A 17,664-nucleotide genomic window follows, 5' to 3' on the forward strand; every position below is an offset into this window, starting at 1 on the left:
ATTACCTTTTCAGTTTACTATTAGCTTATTTTATGTCCCTAATGTAAAAAAAAAATGTTAACAAAATTTTTAGAGTTCTGCCCTGGTGTGCCGTGGAAGGGCCTCCAGAATATCGACCCAGAGACTGACCCCAACGTGACCCCGGGCAGCGTCCCGAGTGGGCCAACCATCAATACCAACATCCAAGATGTCAACCGCTACCTGTTGCGAGACAGGAGTGGAGGTGAGAGCAGATGCGAAGAGGTTCAGACTAAAAGCTTTTGTTTGGAAAGACATCTTAGGGGATTTTTAACACTGGTCGTGTTTAGTGGGGTTGAATCAAACTCTGGTGTGTTTGCCATCTTGGTCAAGTCAAGTCATTTTTATTGGTACAGCACCAAATCACAAAAAAGTTATCTCATGACACTTTACAAGTAGAGCAGGTCCAGCACCACACTCCTTCAATCAATTTACACCCAGCAGTTCTCCATGAGCAAGCACATCCTGCAACAGCAGCAATGAAAACCTTCCTTTTAACAGGCAGGAACGTCGAGCAGATCCAGGCTTGGTGGGATTTGAACATTAACATCTCTAGTACAGTTTTAAACTCTTCATGCTTGAGCTTATGTAACTTTGGGATGCAACAGAACATGCAAATAAGCATTTTTGTCTAAGGTGCAAACTCGAAGATATATGCAAAAAAGTAGCAGAAATGTGCGCTAGTCCAGAATACACTCCTCCTATATTCACTGTCTGGAACAGAGCAAACAAACTGGTATGGAAGGCTCTTAAATGCCAAGTATACTCTCTTGTAGTCCTGGCATACAAATCATGTTTATTTAAGTGAAAAACTATGAATCCAAAGAAATATGCTGGAATTATTCTAAGCATATGTGTCCCCATGTGTTGCAACTGCACTAAATATGTGATACAGCTGCTGCCACCCGTGAGCCTGCGTCTTACTCTTTTGTTCTCCATTTTCCTACTTTTAACTGCCTCTATAATCACTTTTACCCGTAATTCTCTTTTATCCTTATTGAGCTTACAGTCATCATTTGTTGTGCATTTTCCCTTTATTCCATTTTCTCTATCTCTGCTATTTTTCCTTATTTGTTTGTTTCTGTCTATTTGTTTGTGCTGATGGCATCGGCTCAGGCTCCTCTCCCACTTCATCTCAGAACGAGGCTCTGCCTCCCTCCTCTGATTGGCCAGTCAGTGCCTACACTAGCTCATTCAGTCTGTCGTCCCCGGAGACAGACGACACAGGTACATGGTTTACCTATAACCCTCTACCCTCTCCCCATGTTGCAGTGGATAAAAAGCTGCAAATCAACATGATCCTTTCCCCCCTGTTGCTGTGACACCCAGAGCCTCAACCATTCACTGGAGAACCACATCTCTCTTGCCCACTCAAGTCACTGCTTCTCCCCTGTGCAGTGTATCTTTCCCCTGTGGTGTTGATGTACTGCCCCTTCCCCCCCCCCCCTCCTTGTGCATGGGAAGTGTGAAACACAGGAGGGGGTAGCTTGTTTGTTACTGTGTGGATGTTGAATGAACTCTTAACAACTGCCCTGTTGAGTTGCTGTGTACGGCTGTTTTTGTCCATTTCTCTCACACACACGATCACATGACATACAGAGGGATTTGTGCCATCTGCCTCAGATCTCTATGAAAGATATAAGTTAAATGGATGAGTGCAATCCATACTGGAATTCTGTGATAGGTAGCGGAGAGGTCTGCTGAAGATGAAGGGAAGGTCGTGTCATTGTGTTGAGCTGCTATGAGGGTTCACGAAGGCGTGGCAGGATAACGTCAAACAGTCACCAGTGTATACCAACCTGGAGGAAGCAACATAAACAAAGCTGTCTCTCTAAAGGGATTCTGTCCACTATGGTGTCAGACACTATAACAATTTTAACCTCTTGAAAGCAAAAACAAGCATTTTTAATTGGGCATGTTCTTTCTTCTGATTCAGACAATTGCCCCTGCAGCTGTGTTGTGGTCGTTGATTTAGCATTCTCACTCAATATTGGACGAATTCTAATATCTCGTTTTCCTTGCAAATCATTTAGACCTCACATCCAATCTTGCTTTGGCCTGTTAAAACATCTAATAAACCTTATTTTTGAGGCTTTTGAGTTCTCCTTTTGCTCTGCAGGGCCCCCTGCTGTGTGAGCATTTGTCCTTCAACCACTTAGTTCAACCCTTTCCTTCCTCTTTTCCCTTCAGGTAAACTGTCAGAGATGAAATCGACTTGGTCTTCAGGACCCATTTCTCACAGCCAGGCCTCTCTGTCTCATGAGCTGTGGAAGGTTCCACAGGGACCCCGGAGCAGCACTACAGCCCCTTCCCGCCCTCCGCCTGGCCTAACCAACACCAAGCCTTCCTCAACTTGGGGGGGCAACTCCCTGGGTCTGGCCCAAGGATGGAGCAGCTCGTACACCACAGGTAGTGTCATAGTGTAGTATTTATTGAGCCAGGTGTTGTTCTCTCCTCAGAGTTAAAGTCCGTCTGTGACAGTTGCCTCAAGCCACTGTGGCAATGGAGTTGCGTATTAGCTCTATTTACTAAGAAAACAGTCTGCCATCAACATTGATGTTTTTGAAGAACTCTTCAACAAATTTTAAAATTTTGTCAAAACCCCAGTCGAACTTTTCACACTAATATTCATTATCACATAAAATGACTTCAGCTTTGTTATTTAATATTATTCTACATGTATTAGAAGTAGCTAGTACATGTTGTATTGGCTACATGTAGAAGTAGTCATAGTAGCTTCTCGAGTACCTTGGATGTGTAATAATGGAGATGAGCTACACACCAGAGATTCAAAGTTCATAACATTTATTATGCTAACATGAAGCAAGTTTTCTGGAGGTTGATGATGATGATGATGATATGCAGGATTCATAGAGTCATGAAAAGCCCGGAAAAGTTTTGTGATTTGAAAATAGATATTTTCCAGGAAGTGAAGGGTGTGAACAATGAGATTGTACTCAAGCAAGTGTTGTCACACAACCTCAGACAGAGGCAGAGATGCAGAATTGTCAACGCCTTAGGCACACTGTGTTGTGGTTGGATGGTTGTCAACTGACTCTGGGGGTTTATCCATTTTATGCCACAGAGATTTGCCCCACCCACTCAGTTCAAGGTTGAATTTCTCTCTCCCTTGCCCTCTCATACACACAGCAGGTACCACGTGGAGTACCGACAGCTCCAGCAGGACCAGTAGTTGGCTGGTTTTAAGGAACCTTACTCCACAGGTAACTACTCTGCAATCCTCACTGGTGTTTCGTGGTCTGTGGACTTTAAGTTCATGTCATTAAACTGTCTTTGTGTTCCAGATCGATGGCTCAACTCTGCGTACACTGTGTATGCAGCACGGCCCCCTCATCACATTCCACCTCAACCTGACACAGGGCAACGCTGTGGTGCGCTACAGCTCTAAGGATGAAGCCGCCAAGGCTCAGAAGTCCCTACACATGTATGTCTATAAATTAACATTTTCAAGGCGTGTTTTGCTCAGTTATCCATCACTAATCATGTGTGTGTTTCCATGCCGCTCCACCCAGGTGTGTGCTAGGGAATACCACCATCCTGGCAGAGTTTGCCGGGGAAGAGGAAGTGAATCGCTTCTTTGCACAGGGCCAGTCACTTGGCGGAACAACCAGCTGGCAGGCCGCTCCAGGCACCAATCAGACCAGGATGGGTGGGTCCGGGTCTGGAGCCTCTCACCCCATCGGTCACACACCCCACTGGAACAACAACAATGGCAGCAGTAGCAGCAGCAGTAGCAGTGGTCTTGGAGCCGGTGGGACGAAGACAGGCGGCGAGCTGCTGTGGGGTGGCGTGCAGCAGTATTCCAGCCTGTGGGGTCCCCCGAGCGGAGAGGAGGGACGAGTCATGGGGAGTCCCACCCCAATCAATACGCTGCTGCCTGGGGACCTGCTGAGTGGGGAGTCCATGTAGGACAGAAGGCTGAACAAACACCAACAGGAGCAAAAACCTTTGCAAATCAATGTGGAGATAATCAGTGTGGGTGTAACGGTGAAGGGAGAGACGAGAGGAAGACGAGGCTACATCCTCGCTGCTCACCCTCGTCGACCTCCTCTACTCCTCTTGTGTTTTTAATGACATTTCAGTTGCAGTTCATTTGTGAATCTCAGTGAGAGATTTTAGTCAGTGTTCAGCTTTTACTTTCGGAGACACACAAAGATGTCTTTCCTTCATTAAAAAAAAAAACTTTTTACAGAGGAGAACTTTTGGAGAACTCGCCGAGTGAACATGTACTGACACAAATGATGAGCTGCCATCTTTTAACTTTGCGTAATCCCTCTCTGCCTTGTGAGGCAATCATACTGCACCTCAGAGACCCAAGAAAAAGGCATCATTCCCAAAGTTAAAAAAAAAAACCTTCAATCAGAGTGGTTGTAGAACTTTCAGCTGTTTCAGACTCGACATTTGTTTCTCTCAGCACTAATATTAGCCTTAACCTCTTTCCTGCCCTTGCTATCCTCACTCACTCTGTACTTGGTGAAGAAGCATACGGACACTTGCACACCCTTATTTCTGAGCCAGTGAAACTTGAGTGGAGAGTTACATGCTGCTGCGGCTTAAACAGAAGCAACCACAGCTCACATCTACAGTGCTTTTTTTTTTTTTTTTGCAAGCAGATTGAGTTCCCCACACAACGCTCAAAGGGAATGATGCAACTCTGTTCGCCTTGTTCAAGCCATTTTTTTAATGTTTTTTTTTTCTTGAACCATTGCAAATAAGGTTAAATGATATTCAGATGTGTTTGTCAATCTCACCTGGTGAGGGGGAGTTTGGGGTCGTCACATGTACAGTTTTAGATGTGATGGACAACAAAAATGAACCACTGCTATTACTATGGAACTGTAAAGACAAACACCTAAAAATGCACCTCAACTCATCTGCGGGCAACTCGCAGTCTTGGTCTCAGTCTCGGACCTTCTCACTGCTGTTGTGCAAAACCTCAAAATGTTTCCCAGCGGCGTGCAGTCAGTGCCCCCCACCCCCACCCCCCAACCTTTGCTCCGCTCTCGAAAAACAGCATTTCATGTGACGTGCAATATAAGCCACAGATTTTACCGTCCAAGCAAACTACCATGACTTCTTGCAGAGAGAGAGGGGGGGGGGAGGAGGGTAGGGGGGACTCTTAAGGAAAGACTCTTATCTGCCATGCACACCCACCCAAAAACTGCCACTAAAAACCCACACTCACACACACATACACACACCCCCTCACTCCAAATGTGTGTGAGCTCAGGAGAGTAGCAAGCTGGTCTTCAACCATCTTCTGTCCCAAACACAGGGACGTTCCCACAAAGCACTTCTTCAGCCAGCCTACTCTCCACACCAGTGAACTGTTTTTTTTTGTTTGTGTTTTATTTGGGGGGGGGGGGGCAAGTGAGGGGGGTGTGTGTGTGTGTGTGTGTGTGTGTGTGTTTGGGGAGAAGGCATCAAACCAAAACCAGAGGAGCTCCTTTTCTTTCTCCCCCCAGATGACCAGATTTTTTTTTTCCTATGCCAGAACTTTGCATTGGTAGAGAAGTAAAGTTCCTGATTTGTGAATCGCTGGTGGATCTTAGCACTTAGCAAGAGCGTCTTAGCTCGTGACTCCCTCAACGCCAACGAATACAAGACAGGAGAAGCAACACTGGCAAATGAAAACTGAAAAAGACTAAAAAGCAATCTGCTCAGTGGCTTCTCTTTAGACTTATTTTTGAACTTAACATGGATGTGAAGTTTTTTTTCTTCTCTTTTTTCCGATCCTTCTTCCCTCGTGGGTGGGACCTGGAAGGATGTCAAACATGGTAGCAAAATGAAGGGAAAATGCAAAGAAAGAACTAACTCACCTGAGGATGATGATGATGGTGGTGGTGGTGGTGGTGGCGGTGCAGCAGGGAGCGACCCCGATGCCGCCACCTTCGCTGTCTTTTATCAAAGTGAATATCACTGTTAACGTTTCATAATTTGAATCTTTGGCCTTGGCGTCTGGAAAAGGCTCGACGTGTTCATGTTCTACTGGGTCCAGCAGGGAGGGCCGCCATCTCTATCGTCCTTTTCTCGTCTTCTTTTTAATGGAGGCCCTGCCAACCTGTGTGTGATAGTGTGGCCACTGAGTGCCTGCCTGCTGCGGAGCACAGTGTTCTGCAGCAGACCTCACCCCCCCATCCACCCACCCATCCACCACCACTTTTCCTCCTCTCTCGCTCGCTCTCTAGCCCGCCCGCCGCCTCCCTGCAGATCCTTCTAGAGTGACTACCCTCCTCTTCCTCCTCAAGGCCCAGAGCAGCTCTTTCAGAACTGGCCCACCTGTGTTCAACGTACTACTACTACTACTACTGCGCCAGAGTCTGTCCTCAGCAAACCTCCACTTCCACTTCCTCTCGGTCTCTCCTGCAAGGGTCACTTTAGAGATGGAGGCATTTTGATGTGTTTTGTTTTCTTGGATTTATGGAATTGCCAGTGTGCATTTTTTTTTTATTGTCATGAAGTTTGCTGTTATTGTTGATGATTGTTTTTTTTCTGCTAATGATTTCATGGCTTTTAAATATTTGGTCTTTATGCAGTGTTCAGCTTCTCTCCTGCCCCTCCCACTGCCTCCTGGGCAGAACCAGTTTGTGTGTGTCTGTGGGGGGTGGGGGGCGATAGAGGTCAAACTGAATGACAGAGGGGGGCATGCAACACACTGCACATCTCAGTAGAAAAGGGGTGGTAAAGGTGTGTGTGGGGGGTGGGATTGGAGAGGGTTCCTCAAGTCCATCCTGGGAGCACCTGACTCTTTTTATGTCGTCTCACACGTCCTGTAGTGTCGATGGGTCTCGCTCGCTGGTGCTTTATGTTCTACTCTGGGAGCTTGCGGTTACACTTAGAACCACCTCAACTGATCAACAGCCTTCCATTTCTATGCAAAGACAAGGAGGTGTTCAGCCATCTAGAAAATCACAGCCACCCCCCCCCCCAACGTCCCCCCACCCCCAAACCCAAACCATCTCTGCAAACTTTTATCTCTCAACCTTTACTACCAGGCAGCTCCCCCGCCCACCCCTTCCTCCACCCCCCCCGGAGATAAAACAGGGGTTACTGAAGGATCTTCAAGGGTTTAGTCTCCCACTGTGACAGAGCTACTAGATGACACTAAACGACCTGCTGGATTCACGAGTGTTTTGGCAAACAGTCTTGTGCCAACTGATCTACAGATATCTACTTCCACCTTCGCCATATCCTCATCTCTCTTCAGCGTGACGACGCGTTAGGCTTTTCTCTACAGCTGCAGGAGGCTGGAGGAGTTCCAAGGGCAGGACAGATGAATGGTGCTGCTGGTTTGTCACCTACAGGGGACTGGAAATCTTTTTTCTTGTTATTTTTTCTTTGTAGTGGCTGCAGGAGGAAGTGGGGTTGGTCCCTGTATGTGTCTGTGCACTGTTTATGGGTCACATCGGGTACATCTCTTATTAAAAAAAAAACAACCAAAAACATTATCTTTTTCTTTTCTTTATCATTGAGGGTTTTTTTTGTTGTTTTTTGTTTTTTTTTGCAAAAACTAGAAACTACAAAAAAAAGTGTTTCAGCCGATCCAAAGCTGAGACGCCTGTGTTCTGTTTCTCTGAATGCCGCCATCTTCTCAGCTGCGAGGGTCCCGCCAGCTTACGTACGCTCATTACCTGGTGGGACCCTCGCAGCTGAGTAGGTGGCCATTTCTAGTCATAACTGCACATCTGGCTTCAGGGTCCAGGTCCAAAACGGACCCTGCGTATCAGCAGAAACAGCGACACACCTCAAGTTCGGTACCAAGTCTTAAAACTTCGGGGATTCTCCCTCTTCCAGAGTCGCGTCAGACTCGAGTCATCCAACAGAACAATCACTAGTGTCTGTGCTGTTTGTTTGTTTGTTCCGGGAAACCTGCATTGTTACTCCACACTGGACTTGAATCAAGGAACTGGCATTGACGTGGGAGGAGGACATGGGGAGTTGGGGGGGGGGGGGGGGTTACTGGGATTGATGGTCTAATCTCAGATGTGCCCTGGATTTCTTTGGCGCAGCACCAGCACTGAGAGTCCCCGGCCCCTCCCACACCACCCCTCGCCTGTATCTACCTGTCGTGTGTTGGAAACCGGATGCCCCCCCCCCTTTTTTTTTTTTTATTTTGTTTTTTTTGTAAGTCACACAGACTCATAGGCAACTGGAGCAAATATGTGTGTCAATCATGGATCAGAGAGAAGGGTCTGGGGGGGCATGAATTAGCAAAGCTCTTTAAAAAACTAAACAAAACAAAGGCGTGGGTTGAATATGCACATGCTAGTTCATATACAGTATACAACCAAGAGTACACAATGTGTGTGTATATGGCTAGACACACCCCCCCACAACGCCCCTGGCTTCAGCCCCTTAACCCTTTGTATCCTCCTTAACATGGTATTTCCCAGAAGACAAGATCATAAACATATCAGAGTAATACAAAATAATGAAAACAAATACTTGAATCAAAAGAAGCGCCAATAATGTAATGTGAACACTTTTTGTAGTGTTTTTTTTTTTCTTTTTGTCTTATTCATACACTTTCAGAGATTTTTTGATAGCGTCGGTTCAGAGTGAATAAAAGAAAATTGAAATGTTAAACAAAGATTGATTATAAAGGCAAATCTACATCAGTTGTATTTGAGTGTTTGCACAAGGCTGCTTGTACTGTACGTGGTGTGAATGGAGAAAACAAATGCGTTTGAGAGGTCATGATTACAGCGGAGGAATTTCCGCCTTGTGTTTCTTTTTAATTCAGTATACTTTTGTCGATTATTTTCTTTCTTTTTTTTTTTCGCTTGTCAAAACTATATTCTGATGTTAATTGTTACTAGCCTCTAGCGTTGCACTGAGTGTCGGCCTCACCCCTCATCCAGCTAAACAAAACAACATGATACAAGTACCGAGGGGAGACGGGGACAGTTCATGTGTAAATGTTTACTCAAGGACTCAAAAAATAAGTGTGTTTTTTCAACAACAAAAAAAATGTAATGTTTAACTACCTTAGTGGCTTTCATTGTGGAATAATCCAAGAAAGTATGGATCATATTTGAGTATTGCACCATTTTTTCAGACTATAAACCTAAAAAGAAAAGTGAGGAAAAAAAAAATCACATATGTATAAAAAAAAAAAAAAACGCAGCAAAAAAAAAAAAAAGAAGTATTTTACAGACCTGTGGCCATAGATCGAGGTAGAAGGACTTCTGCTCTCCTAAATCTGAGCAAACGGAGAGTGAAGGACGAGACATCAGACTGAGCCTCGGCTTGTAGGGCTCACCTCAGAGGTGCCTACCTTTTTGGTTTGTTAGCTTTCGTTCTGTTTCCGCCACGTTCATTTCACTCATGGGTTGGTTCGCTTTCTTTAAGGTGGTTTTTTTTTATGGTTTTTTTGGTTTTTCCTGCAAGGCCACTGACAGTTTACAAAACACTTTTTTTTTCTGGAGTTCAAAAACAAAACAAAAAAAGACAAAAACAGAACAAAAAAATAAAAAAAAAACCAAAACAAACAAACATGGGAATGTTGGAAAAAGGAAAAAGGACAAATGCTTCCATTTAAAAAAAAAAAAAAAAAACCCAACAAAAACAACAACAACAAAAAAAAGTGCAACACAACCCTTCACAGAATGAAGATTATTGTGCTACTTTCAGAACTCTGGGATTGAACAGTGTTGTCTTGTTCTGTTTAACCTTCTTTGTTCTGTGTTCAATGTTGATTTCATGGACTATATGAAGCCTGTATGTTTTATGTTGATTATAAATATTTTTCCTTTATATATATATATATATATATATATATATATATATATATATATATATATATATATATATATATATATATATATATATATATATATTAAAAAAAGAAAAAGATAATTGCTCACTATCTTGCACACACATGAAAAAGTGGATCTTGTCTCAGGAAGGCCAGGGTTCCAGAGTACCAACTCCACACCATTTTAATGTACATTTTTATGACAAGTATAATAAAAAAAAAAAAAAAATTTAAAAAAAAATGGAGAAAAAAAATTCTAAGCACTGAAAAGTTATGGATTTCAGAAGAGGAGAAAATACCTTTTGTTTCTAAATCCGTAGCAGTTACATAATAACCAAATAATGGACTTTAAATGAATATGGAGTGCTTTATATATAAATCTATATATTGAAATTGCTTTACATTTCAAAACAAAAAGTCGTCAATGATTTTTGATTGTTAAAAAAAAAAAGAGAGACGGTGAATAACATGCAAAATGCTGTATGTTTGAATCTTTATTGTGTTTTTCTTAATGAGGTCCCTTCCTGACTGAATCAGGAACATTGTGCATTAATCTTTTTATTTCCCCCCCCCTCTCTCTCTCTCTCTCTCTCAGACTCCTCTTTCTCTCTCTCTCTCATTCTCTGTCATTCTCCCACAGCGGGTATTATTATCATAAAAACGGTTAATCAGAATTTTGTGGAACATTTTTTTTTTTTTTCACGTTTGGAGGATGTTTATAGAAACACGAGCTGGTTGTAAAGGAACATGAATCTATGCACAAGTGTTTTTGGGTTTTTTTTTTAGGGGGGGGTTTGGACGATGGGGGGGGGGGGGGGGACTTTCTGGCCTACTTGTGACTAAGTGGCTGAGCTATTGCAGGGGTGATTTTTGGGATCCAATGGTTCTGTTTTGTTTTGTTAGTATTGGTCCCCTGATTCAGATTGACCGAGTGCTACATCGCCATGCTGTGTATTCCAAAAAAACCAATGAGCGTCTCACTCTTGAGCACTGTGGGATTCTAGCCTGTCACCCTCAAGGGTTCTTCTGTTGTTGTTTTGGGTTTGTTTTTTTTGTCAGGATATTGAAGGGTGGGGGTGGGGGTTTAGGGCTGCTTTTTTTTTTTTTGCCTTTGTTTTGTTTTGTTCATGAAATATTAAGTAACAATGTCTGTACTGAGATTTAATGAAAAGTCAGTGGCTTGTAATGTTTTTGTTTCTCTCTCTCTCTGTCTCTCTCTCTCTCTCTCTCTCTGTATATCTCTTTCTCCTCATAGAATGTGATTGTTAAAATGACATGCACCGAAACAAATGTTTTCATGAACTATGGAGCTTCTTTCAAATATTAATAAAATAGCATTTTTTTTTCTTGGCTGTTAAAAATGTGCTTATTTGGCTGTTTGCCGTCGTGCGTCTTCTCCCGCAGTCGTTCATAGATTTACCGGATTTCCTTTATCGTATTTGGGCAGGAACGAAACCACAAGAACAACAACCAGGAAGAAAACAGATACGCAAATACGCACACTTAGAAGATTACAGGTGAGCAAGCGGAGGCGGGAGGTAATATGTGATGTCACTTCCTGTGGCCTGCATGGGTGGCGTGAAGCGTCAGGCCCTGAGGGCGAGCAGTCTGGGACAGGCGTAGTAGTTGTCCTGAGACTGTCTGACGTTTGGGTTTGCGTACAAAGGGAAGTCGGCTTCCTCCAGGTGTGAAGGGGCCTCCTGGTTATTCTGGGGTATTCCGGTGCCCTGCTGCTGCTTCCTGGCCATTTCCTCATAGATTGGAGCGGGAGGTGGAGTTACTTGATGATGATGATGATGATGATGTCGGGACTTCGCCTGGAACACATCGCAGCATGATAGCTTTCAACATCTACTTTTTGTGGCGATGTTAGTCAGTGAAATAAGACCGCAAAGTAATTCTGATAATCTGGTGTTAGTCAGCTAAGAGTTTCACGTGGATGGTTATGTTTCTAGCTTTAGTTTGTTACTGTTCCACCTGTCCTACAAGAAGTTCGAGCAAATTCCCTCTTTCTTTTTTTTTTTTTTTGAAATGGAATGTTGAATTTTAAAATTGTCCTTTTGCCCTTGGCGTTGCTGGATTCAGGCGCCAACCTCCTGACCTCCTACGAACACGTACTCACTAAGCGGTTGGTCTGGCTTCAGGGAACGCAAACACGTACGTGACAGACGCGTGACTCACTTTGGTAGCTGCTTTTCTCAGTTTGACTCTCCACAGACAAACGGTCACGTCATATTTCTTCATGAAGCATCGTGAATCTTCACGATTTGCATTCCTGAAGCGATACGTAGATGTTTGGAGACTTGAAATGAGCGTCTGGCTTTGTTAGACAAGACAAATTTTATTTCCAGTTTATTTGACATTTAAAAGGAATGGCATTTTAGTCCAGCGTGTCTTTTTTATATTTAAATATATATATAAATTTATATATAAATTCGACATCCTACACGTGAAAATTCTTGTAAAAAACCAGAACTATATATATATAGTTATATATAGTTATATATATATAGTTATATATAGTTATATATATATATAGTTATATATAGTTATATATATATAGTTTTATATATATATATAGTTATATATATGTATATATAGTTCTGGGTTTTTACAAGAATTTTCACATGTGAAGGATGTCGAGTTTATGTGCAATTTTCAGGGGCTTTTCAGTTCATTATTTAAAAAGCCTCTAACGCTCCATGTATGATTTGCCTTTTTCTAATGGGGTTGTACAAAAATAAAACTAGAATGCTGATAAAATCGCAAAGCTTTTCGATCACTACAGATCAATCAGCATCCAAGAATCATGATCAAATCAGGAGGTCAGAGGCGCATCGTCCCATCCACGAAATGTCCGGTATGTAAGATGTTACTTTTAGATACTCACACATTTCTCGATGACCAGCCAGACGAGCGCGAGCAGAAGAAGCCCTGCTGCTGTGAAGATGGTGAAGAGCAGTGGGCGGTGGTTGGGGGAGCAATGGCTCGACCTCCCTGCATCACCAACACACACACACACACACACACACAAATAATTGAAAATCTTAACAGTAGATTAAGTACCGGCGAGGGTTTAAAACATCATACCTATCCTGTCAACCAACAGGAAAACACTCTGTGAGCTGGAGGTGACGTGGTCCTCGCTGTCCTCGCTGTAGCTCAGCTCCCACAGGTACAGGCCCGTGTCACTGAGCTGCAGCTGGGCGATGGTCACATTGACCTGCGGGCCGTGGAGTCCTCCAGAGAGCTGCAGACGTCCCTTGTTGTACGGGTCCACCCTGAGCTCCCTGCCCTCAGCCATGGACACCAGGGTGGTCTGGCTCCGGGCGGTGCGGTGGTACAGACTGAGGCCCGTCAGGCTGCCGCGGCGCTGCTGAGGGCAGCAGGAGAGCTGCAGGGACTGGCTCTCTGTCAGGTGCTCAAATATCACATCCGCACAAGCTGAGGAGGGAGAGACGGAACATCAAACTCCAGACAATAAAGATTCTATTCTTAAAAAGTGAGGAAAACATTAGAAACTCAGTAGAAGTGAGGTTTTCTTCATTAAAATCCCATTTTACCCTGAAAGAGCAGAACAATAATGCACGCCAAGCTCGACTTCATGGCCTCTTCACTTCTAAAAGCACGAAGGCGCAACAAAGCTCATGCATGATGCAGCCCTCCCACTTCCTACTCTCCTCTAAGAGCGCACCAGTGACCTCTGTGTGTCTATTGTTCTTCACCACTGAACAGGAAGATAATACCACACACCTGCACAAGCACAGTGCTCATACATTAAATATTTCTCTTCCTCAGAGAAATTCCATTGTTAGTGGGGTAAAAAATGTAAAAGAAACAACTTGTTTCAGCACCTGAATGTTTTGTCTGGAATACTCAATTTGTTTTCTGTCAGTTAAGAAGAATCAAGAGCAGCGCTTTCATTATGAGTCCACAATTTCACTACGATGTCTGCAGACTCCCTTTAGGGTGGAAGGGGACTTGTTTAAATGCTGAGTGACTTTATGAACGACATCAGATTGCAAGTTTTTTGGTTTTCTTTTTTTAGTACTTATTTGATGTTAAACCAGAAAGATTCCCATTCAGATACAAAATGACATACAAAGTTTCACATGAGACACAAACAATGCAAAAAATGGTTCCGAGGTCAGATACGGAGGCGGTTTGCTGCCTTGTGAAGAAAAATGCAAGCTTCCCCAGTTCAGATGGAAAGACCTGAGACATGAATGCAGAAAAACAGGGCAGGTTTTTTTTTTGTTTTTAACTCCGATTATTTCAGAACAGAGGGGAAATGTCTTTCCTTGGGTGAATCAGCTGCAGGAGGAGCATCTAAATGAATTGACTGTATTTATCTTAAGTGAGCTCCTGCTTCACTCCATTCCTGCTTTCAACATCAAGATGCTTCGTGGTAATTTTACACTTGAATATGAAGTTTCAGTTCAGCTTCAAAATTTAGTCATCTACACAGGTCGAGGCTCAGTGTGTGTGTGCGTGTGTGCGTGTGTGTGTGCGCGTGTGTGTGTGCGTGCCCTGATGAGTTTCTAATTGGGTTCAGGTGTGCTGGTCAGTATAAAGCCTCCAGGCCCAATCAGAGAGGAGCTTCTATGCATCTAGTCAGTCTGCTGCAGTCGCCGGCATGGCACTCCTGGTTTCTGGGTCGAGCTTTCTCTTTGTGCTCTTTTTATCAGGTCTCTGTGTCAGGTCATCTCTTGGTCTTCCACCCAACCCTTTTACTCAGCATGCTCTTCTCCAGAGGCCTCAGCTCACAGACACCAAGAGTCCCAAACAGCTGCTACAGCAGACGGAGAAGCGAGAACAGGTGAACACAGTCAGTGTGGTCTGTCATCCAGACTCGCTGGAAATCCACATCAAAGCTGACCTGTTCAGTGTCGGCGCCCCCGTCGACGCTCATGAACTACGCCTGGGGGTGGATCACGATGGGTTCTGTGGAGCGACAGAGTCTTCAGGAGATGAGTACAGGATTCATGTTGGTCTGCTGGACTGTGGCACCAAATACTGGGTAACAACTCCCTGCAGTTAAGGCTTCTTCATTAGAAAGAACACTTCTAAATAACTTGCCTCCCCCCAGATGACTGACGACACTCTAGTCTACACAAACCTGCTCATCTACGCCCCCGCCATCACCCCACACGGGGTGATTCGAATGGATGAGGCAGTTGTGCCGATTGAGTGTCACTACGACAGGTTTGTTTACGCTTCATCACGCTAAAACGACCCTGAACTGTTTTGCTGTCAGGTTCTCTCAAATGTGGGTTGGGCTTCTCCCTCTGGTGTCACGCAGACTCCAGAAGGCACCAGCTATGTAGAACCAGCCTGGAGCTAACGAGTCAAAAATGGCAAAGCCGCCTGGAAAATGACTCGGTGTCAACAGCTGACATTTGATCAACCAGCACTTAAAAAATGAAGATGACTACCATCTGATTCACAACTTTTCAAGAGGAAAGCGTTGTTCAGTTTGAGCATCACAGGCGTGTAGAAGTCTTAGCTTAAGCCCATCTGTTTTGCATCTAAAAGGGGTAAAATTTTACCAGATGCTGAGGTTTAAGTTTGTAAACGGCTGTGGTTTTGCTGTTAGCATTAGCTTTAAGCTAAATATGCCTGGCTGGCTCTTCCTGCACCTACAGTTGTGTTGTGCCCCTGCAGGAGGTACAGTTTGTCCAGCTCGTCACTCACGCCTACCTGGGTCCCCTTCATGTCGACACAAGCTGCCGTGGAAACTCTGGACTTGAATTTGCGACTCATGACAAGTGAGTCTCGTTCACGTGTGGGGGGGGGGGGTTGTCTCTAAGCTGACCATCTCTGCCTGCATGCAGGTGACTGGGTTTATGAGAGAAGCTCCAATGTGTTCCATATTGGCGAACCCATCAGCTTGGAGGCGTCTGTCAGGGTCGGCCATCACATGGCTCTGCGAGTGTTTATTAGCAGCTGCGTGGCTACACTCAACCCAGATGTGTACACTGAACCCAGATACGCCTTTATTGAACACGGGTAAGTGCCTGAACACCAGCTGCATGTTTAAATGACGCAATGTGTTCTGAGCCCTCTACTCTTCTAGGTGCCTTGTTGACTCCCAGCTCCCTGGATCAAGTTCCCACTTTCTACCCAGAACACAAGATGACAAACTCTACCTGCTCATTGACGCCTTCAGGTTCCACAACAAAGACAAAGGAGAGGTGCAGTTGTGCTTAAAATCTCTTCACTTGAACTTAAACTGGTGTTAAAGCCTGCATGTCCCCTCCACAGCTCTACATCACATGTCACCTGAACGCTGTGCCAGTAGATGACACTGAGGCACCAAACAAAGCGTGCACGTCTATCAACGGAAGGCAAGTGTCGACCTGCTGCATCGACGCGTCTGTGCGCCTGCAAGTGTGCTGACAAATGTGTCCTCTGCAGATGGCGGTCAGCTGACGGTAACGACTACTTGTGCGGTTACTGTCAAAACCAAAATGAAGCTGGCAAATCTCACCAGCAATCCAGCGGCTCTGGAATGTTTGGCCCTCGAGGGTTTAGAAAGCCGGTTGAATCTGAGAAGTTGTGGCAAAGCGGACTGAAGACAAACACCGGTATGAGCAACTGAACGTCCCAAGATGAGACAAAGGGTGCAAGATTATATTGATCCTGTGTACTGAAATTACAGTAGTTGGTACAGGCACTATGAATTTGAACACTCAGAAAAGCTCCATGGCAACAGAGCCAGTCATATTGAAACATGACCCTACAGTCTGTGCAGATTATTTATGGATAGACTTCTGTAATTGTCTGGCTCTCATGCTTCAGTGTGGGAGAAGGAGGCTAAAGTGGGTCCAATGCTGGTCCTGCCAGCTGAGGAGCTGCCCCCAGTCCTCCAGAAGCTCACCAATACTCAGTACGGCAGCCTCTGGAAAAGTGGTCGAAACAGACTGGGTAAGTCCAGTTGAAAGATCAGCAGCAATTATCTGGACTAGAAAGACCTGCTAAAGTGACTTCTCCATCCTAGATCTGGAGAAGGGGCTGCTTCCTGGTCCGGCTTCACCTGAGAAGGATGAGGATCTGAGAGGTGACCTGGGCAGGGGTGGGGGTTCTAGGATGGTACCAACAAACTCAACTCTTTCTCTTTACAGATAAAGATGCACCTCTTGAGGAGATGACCAAAGATGCCTTGATACCAGAAGCACAGAACACCACTGCAGCAGCCCCTGCTAACCCCACCCCTCTACCTGTGGAGGACGTTAAACTGTCAAATACAACTGCCCAGCAGTTTGACCCAAAGAGGAAATAAACTATTTAATCAACTTGGTGTCTACTTTTGTAGTCTGTTCAGTTGCTCTTGTATAAGAGCCCCCAACCCTAAACAGAAGCAGTTTAGGAAACGAGAGGTTGCTGCTATAAAAGTCTTGTGCACTGATGCAGAGGCTGCTATGGGTGTCATTTTGGGGGGGGGGTCTGTAAACTCACTTACCACATGGTGGCCTATAGCACTAAGATGCAGGTGTCTAGATTAAGGTAGTTTTATCTTAGTGAAGTTCTTTAAATTTAGGATCCAGACTTAAGGGGTTTTGAACACTTCATCCAGCTCAGATGGCAAAACAATGACTTGTATAGACGGGGTGTTTATGGCCAGCTGCCCAGGCTTTAAACCCATGTTGGGTCCCTGTGCTCTAAAATAGCAGTACTGTGTATGAGCAGCATGGCTGCCCAGATCCTGAAGGACCCCTCCCACTCTGTCCCCAATATTTGAGGCTGCCATCCAGCAGAGATCCACCGCTGTCCTCCTGCACTCTGACCCCAGTACCACCCTCAAGACTGCCACTTGTCATACACCAAGTGTACGCCATATATGCAGCTATAGACTCAATTCATCCTGA

General features: G+C 44.6%; 3 protein-coding genes across 9 annotated transcripts in view; 2 read left to right on the forward strand and 1 right to left on the reverse strand.

Annotated features, from left to right (window-relative positions):
* The window catches only part of tnrc6c1 (trinucleotide repeat containing adaptor 6C1), a 71,519-nt gene extending 60,921 nt beyond the window's left edge, over positions 1 to 10,598 (forward strand). For 6 of the 7 annotated variants that reach the window (XM_086184809.1, XM_086184806.1, XM_086184812.1 and 3 more), the window contains 6 exons: positions 74 to 223; positions 1,135 to 1,245; positions 2,209 to 2,427; positions 3,169 to 3,242; positions 3,324 to 3,463; positions 3,552 to 10,598. In XM_086184809.1, the coding sequence (XP_086040935.1) occupies positions 74 to 223; positions 1,135 to 1,245; positions 2,209 to 2,427; positions 3,169 to 3,242; positions 3,324 to 3,463; positions 3,552 to 3,948 (1,091 nt within the window). In that variant the 3' untranslated portion in view covers positions 3,949 to 10,598. The remainder of the gene's footprint in view (positions 1 to 73; positions 224 to 1,134; positions 1,246 to 2,208; positions 2,428 to 3,168; positions 3,243 to 3,323; positions 3,464 to 3,551) is intronic. The other variant, XM_086184811.1, reaches the window with a different exon arrangement.
* Positions 9,924 to 13,472, reverse strand: LOC147245226 (uncharacterized). Its single transcript, XM_086184821.1, has 4 exons — positions 13,360 to 13,472; positions 12,887 to 13,240; positions 12,687 to 12,793; positions 9,924 to 11,613 (listed from the first exon to the last, which is right to left on the reverse strand). Exons 1-4 carry the CDS (start codon positions 13,400 to 13,402, stop codon positions 11,383 to 11,385), a joined length of 735 nt encoding a protein of 244 aa, XP_086040947.1. The 5' UTR covers positions 13,403 to 13,472; the 3' UTR covers positions 9,924 to 11,382.
* A 915-nt stretch (positions 13,473 to 14,387) lies between these two features.
* On the forward strand, positions 14,388 to 17,091 carry LOC147245227 (zona pellucida sperm-binding protein 3-like). Its single transcript, XM_086184819.1, has 10 exons — positions 14,388 to 14,816; positions 14,886 to 15,001; positions 15,461 to 15,564; positions 15,631 to 15,805; positions 15,873 to 15,990; positions 16,061 to 16,143; positions 16,214 to 16,383; positions 16,598 to 16,723; positions 16,797 to 16,856; positions 16,921 to 17,091. The coding sequence occupies exons 1-10, from the start codon at positions 14,433 to 14,435 to the stop codon at positions 17,076 to 17,078; spliced, it is 1,494 nt and encodes a 497-aa protein (XP_086040945.1). The 5' UTR covers positions 14,388 to 14,432; the 3' UTR covers positions 17,079 to 17,091.
* The last annotated feature ends 573 nt before the right edge of the window (positions 17,092 to 17,664 follow it).

This window comes from Aulostomus chinensis, chromosome 18 (genome assembly GCF_037954235.1).
Source record: "Aulostomus chinensis isolate RoL2024-O1b breed Wild chromosome 18, RoL_Achi_v1.0, whole genome shotgun sequence".
NCBI classification, from domain to species: domain Eukaryota; kingdom Metazoa; phylum Chordata; class Actinopteri; order Syngnathiformes; family Aulostomidae; genus Aulostomus; species Aulostomus chinensis.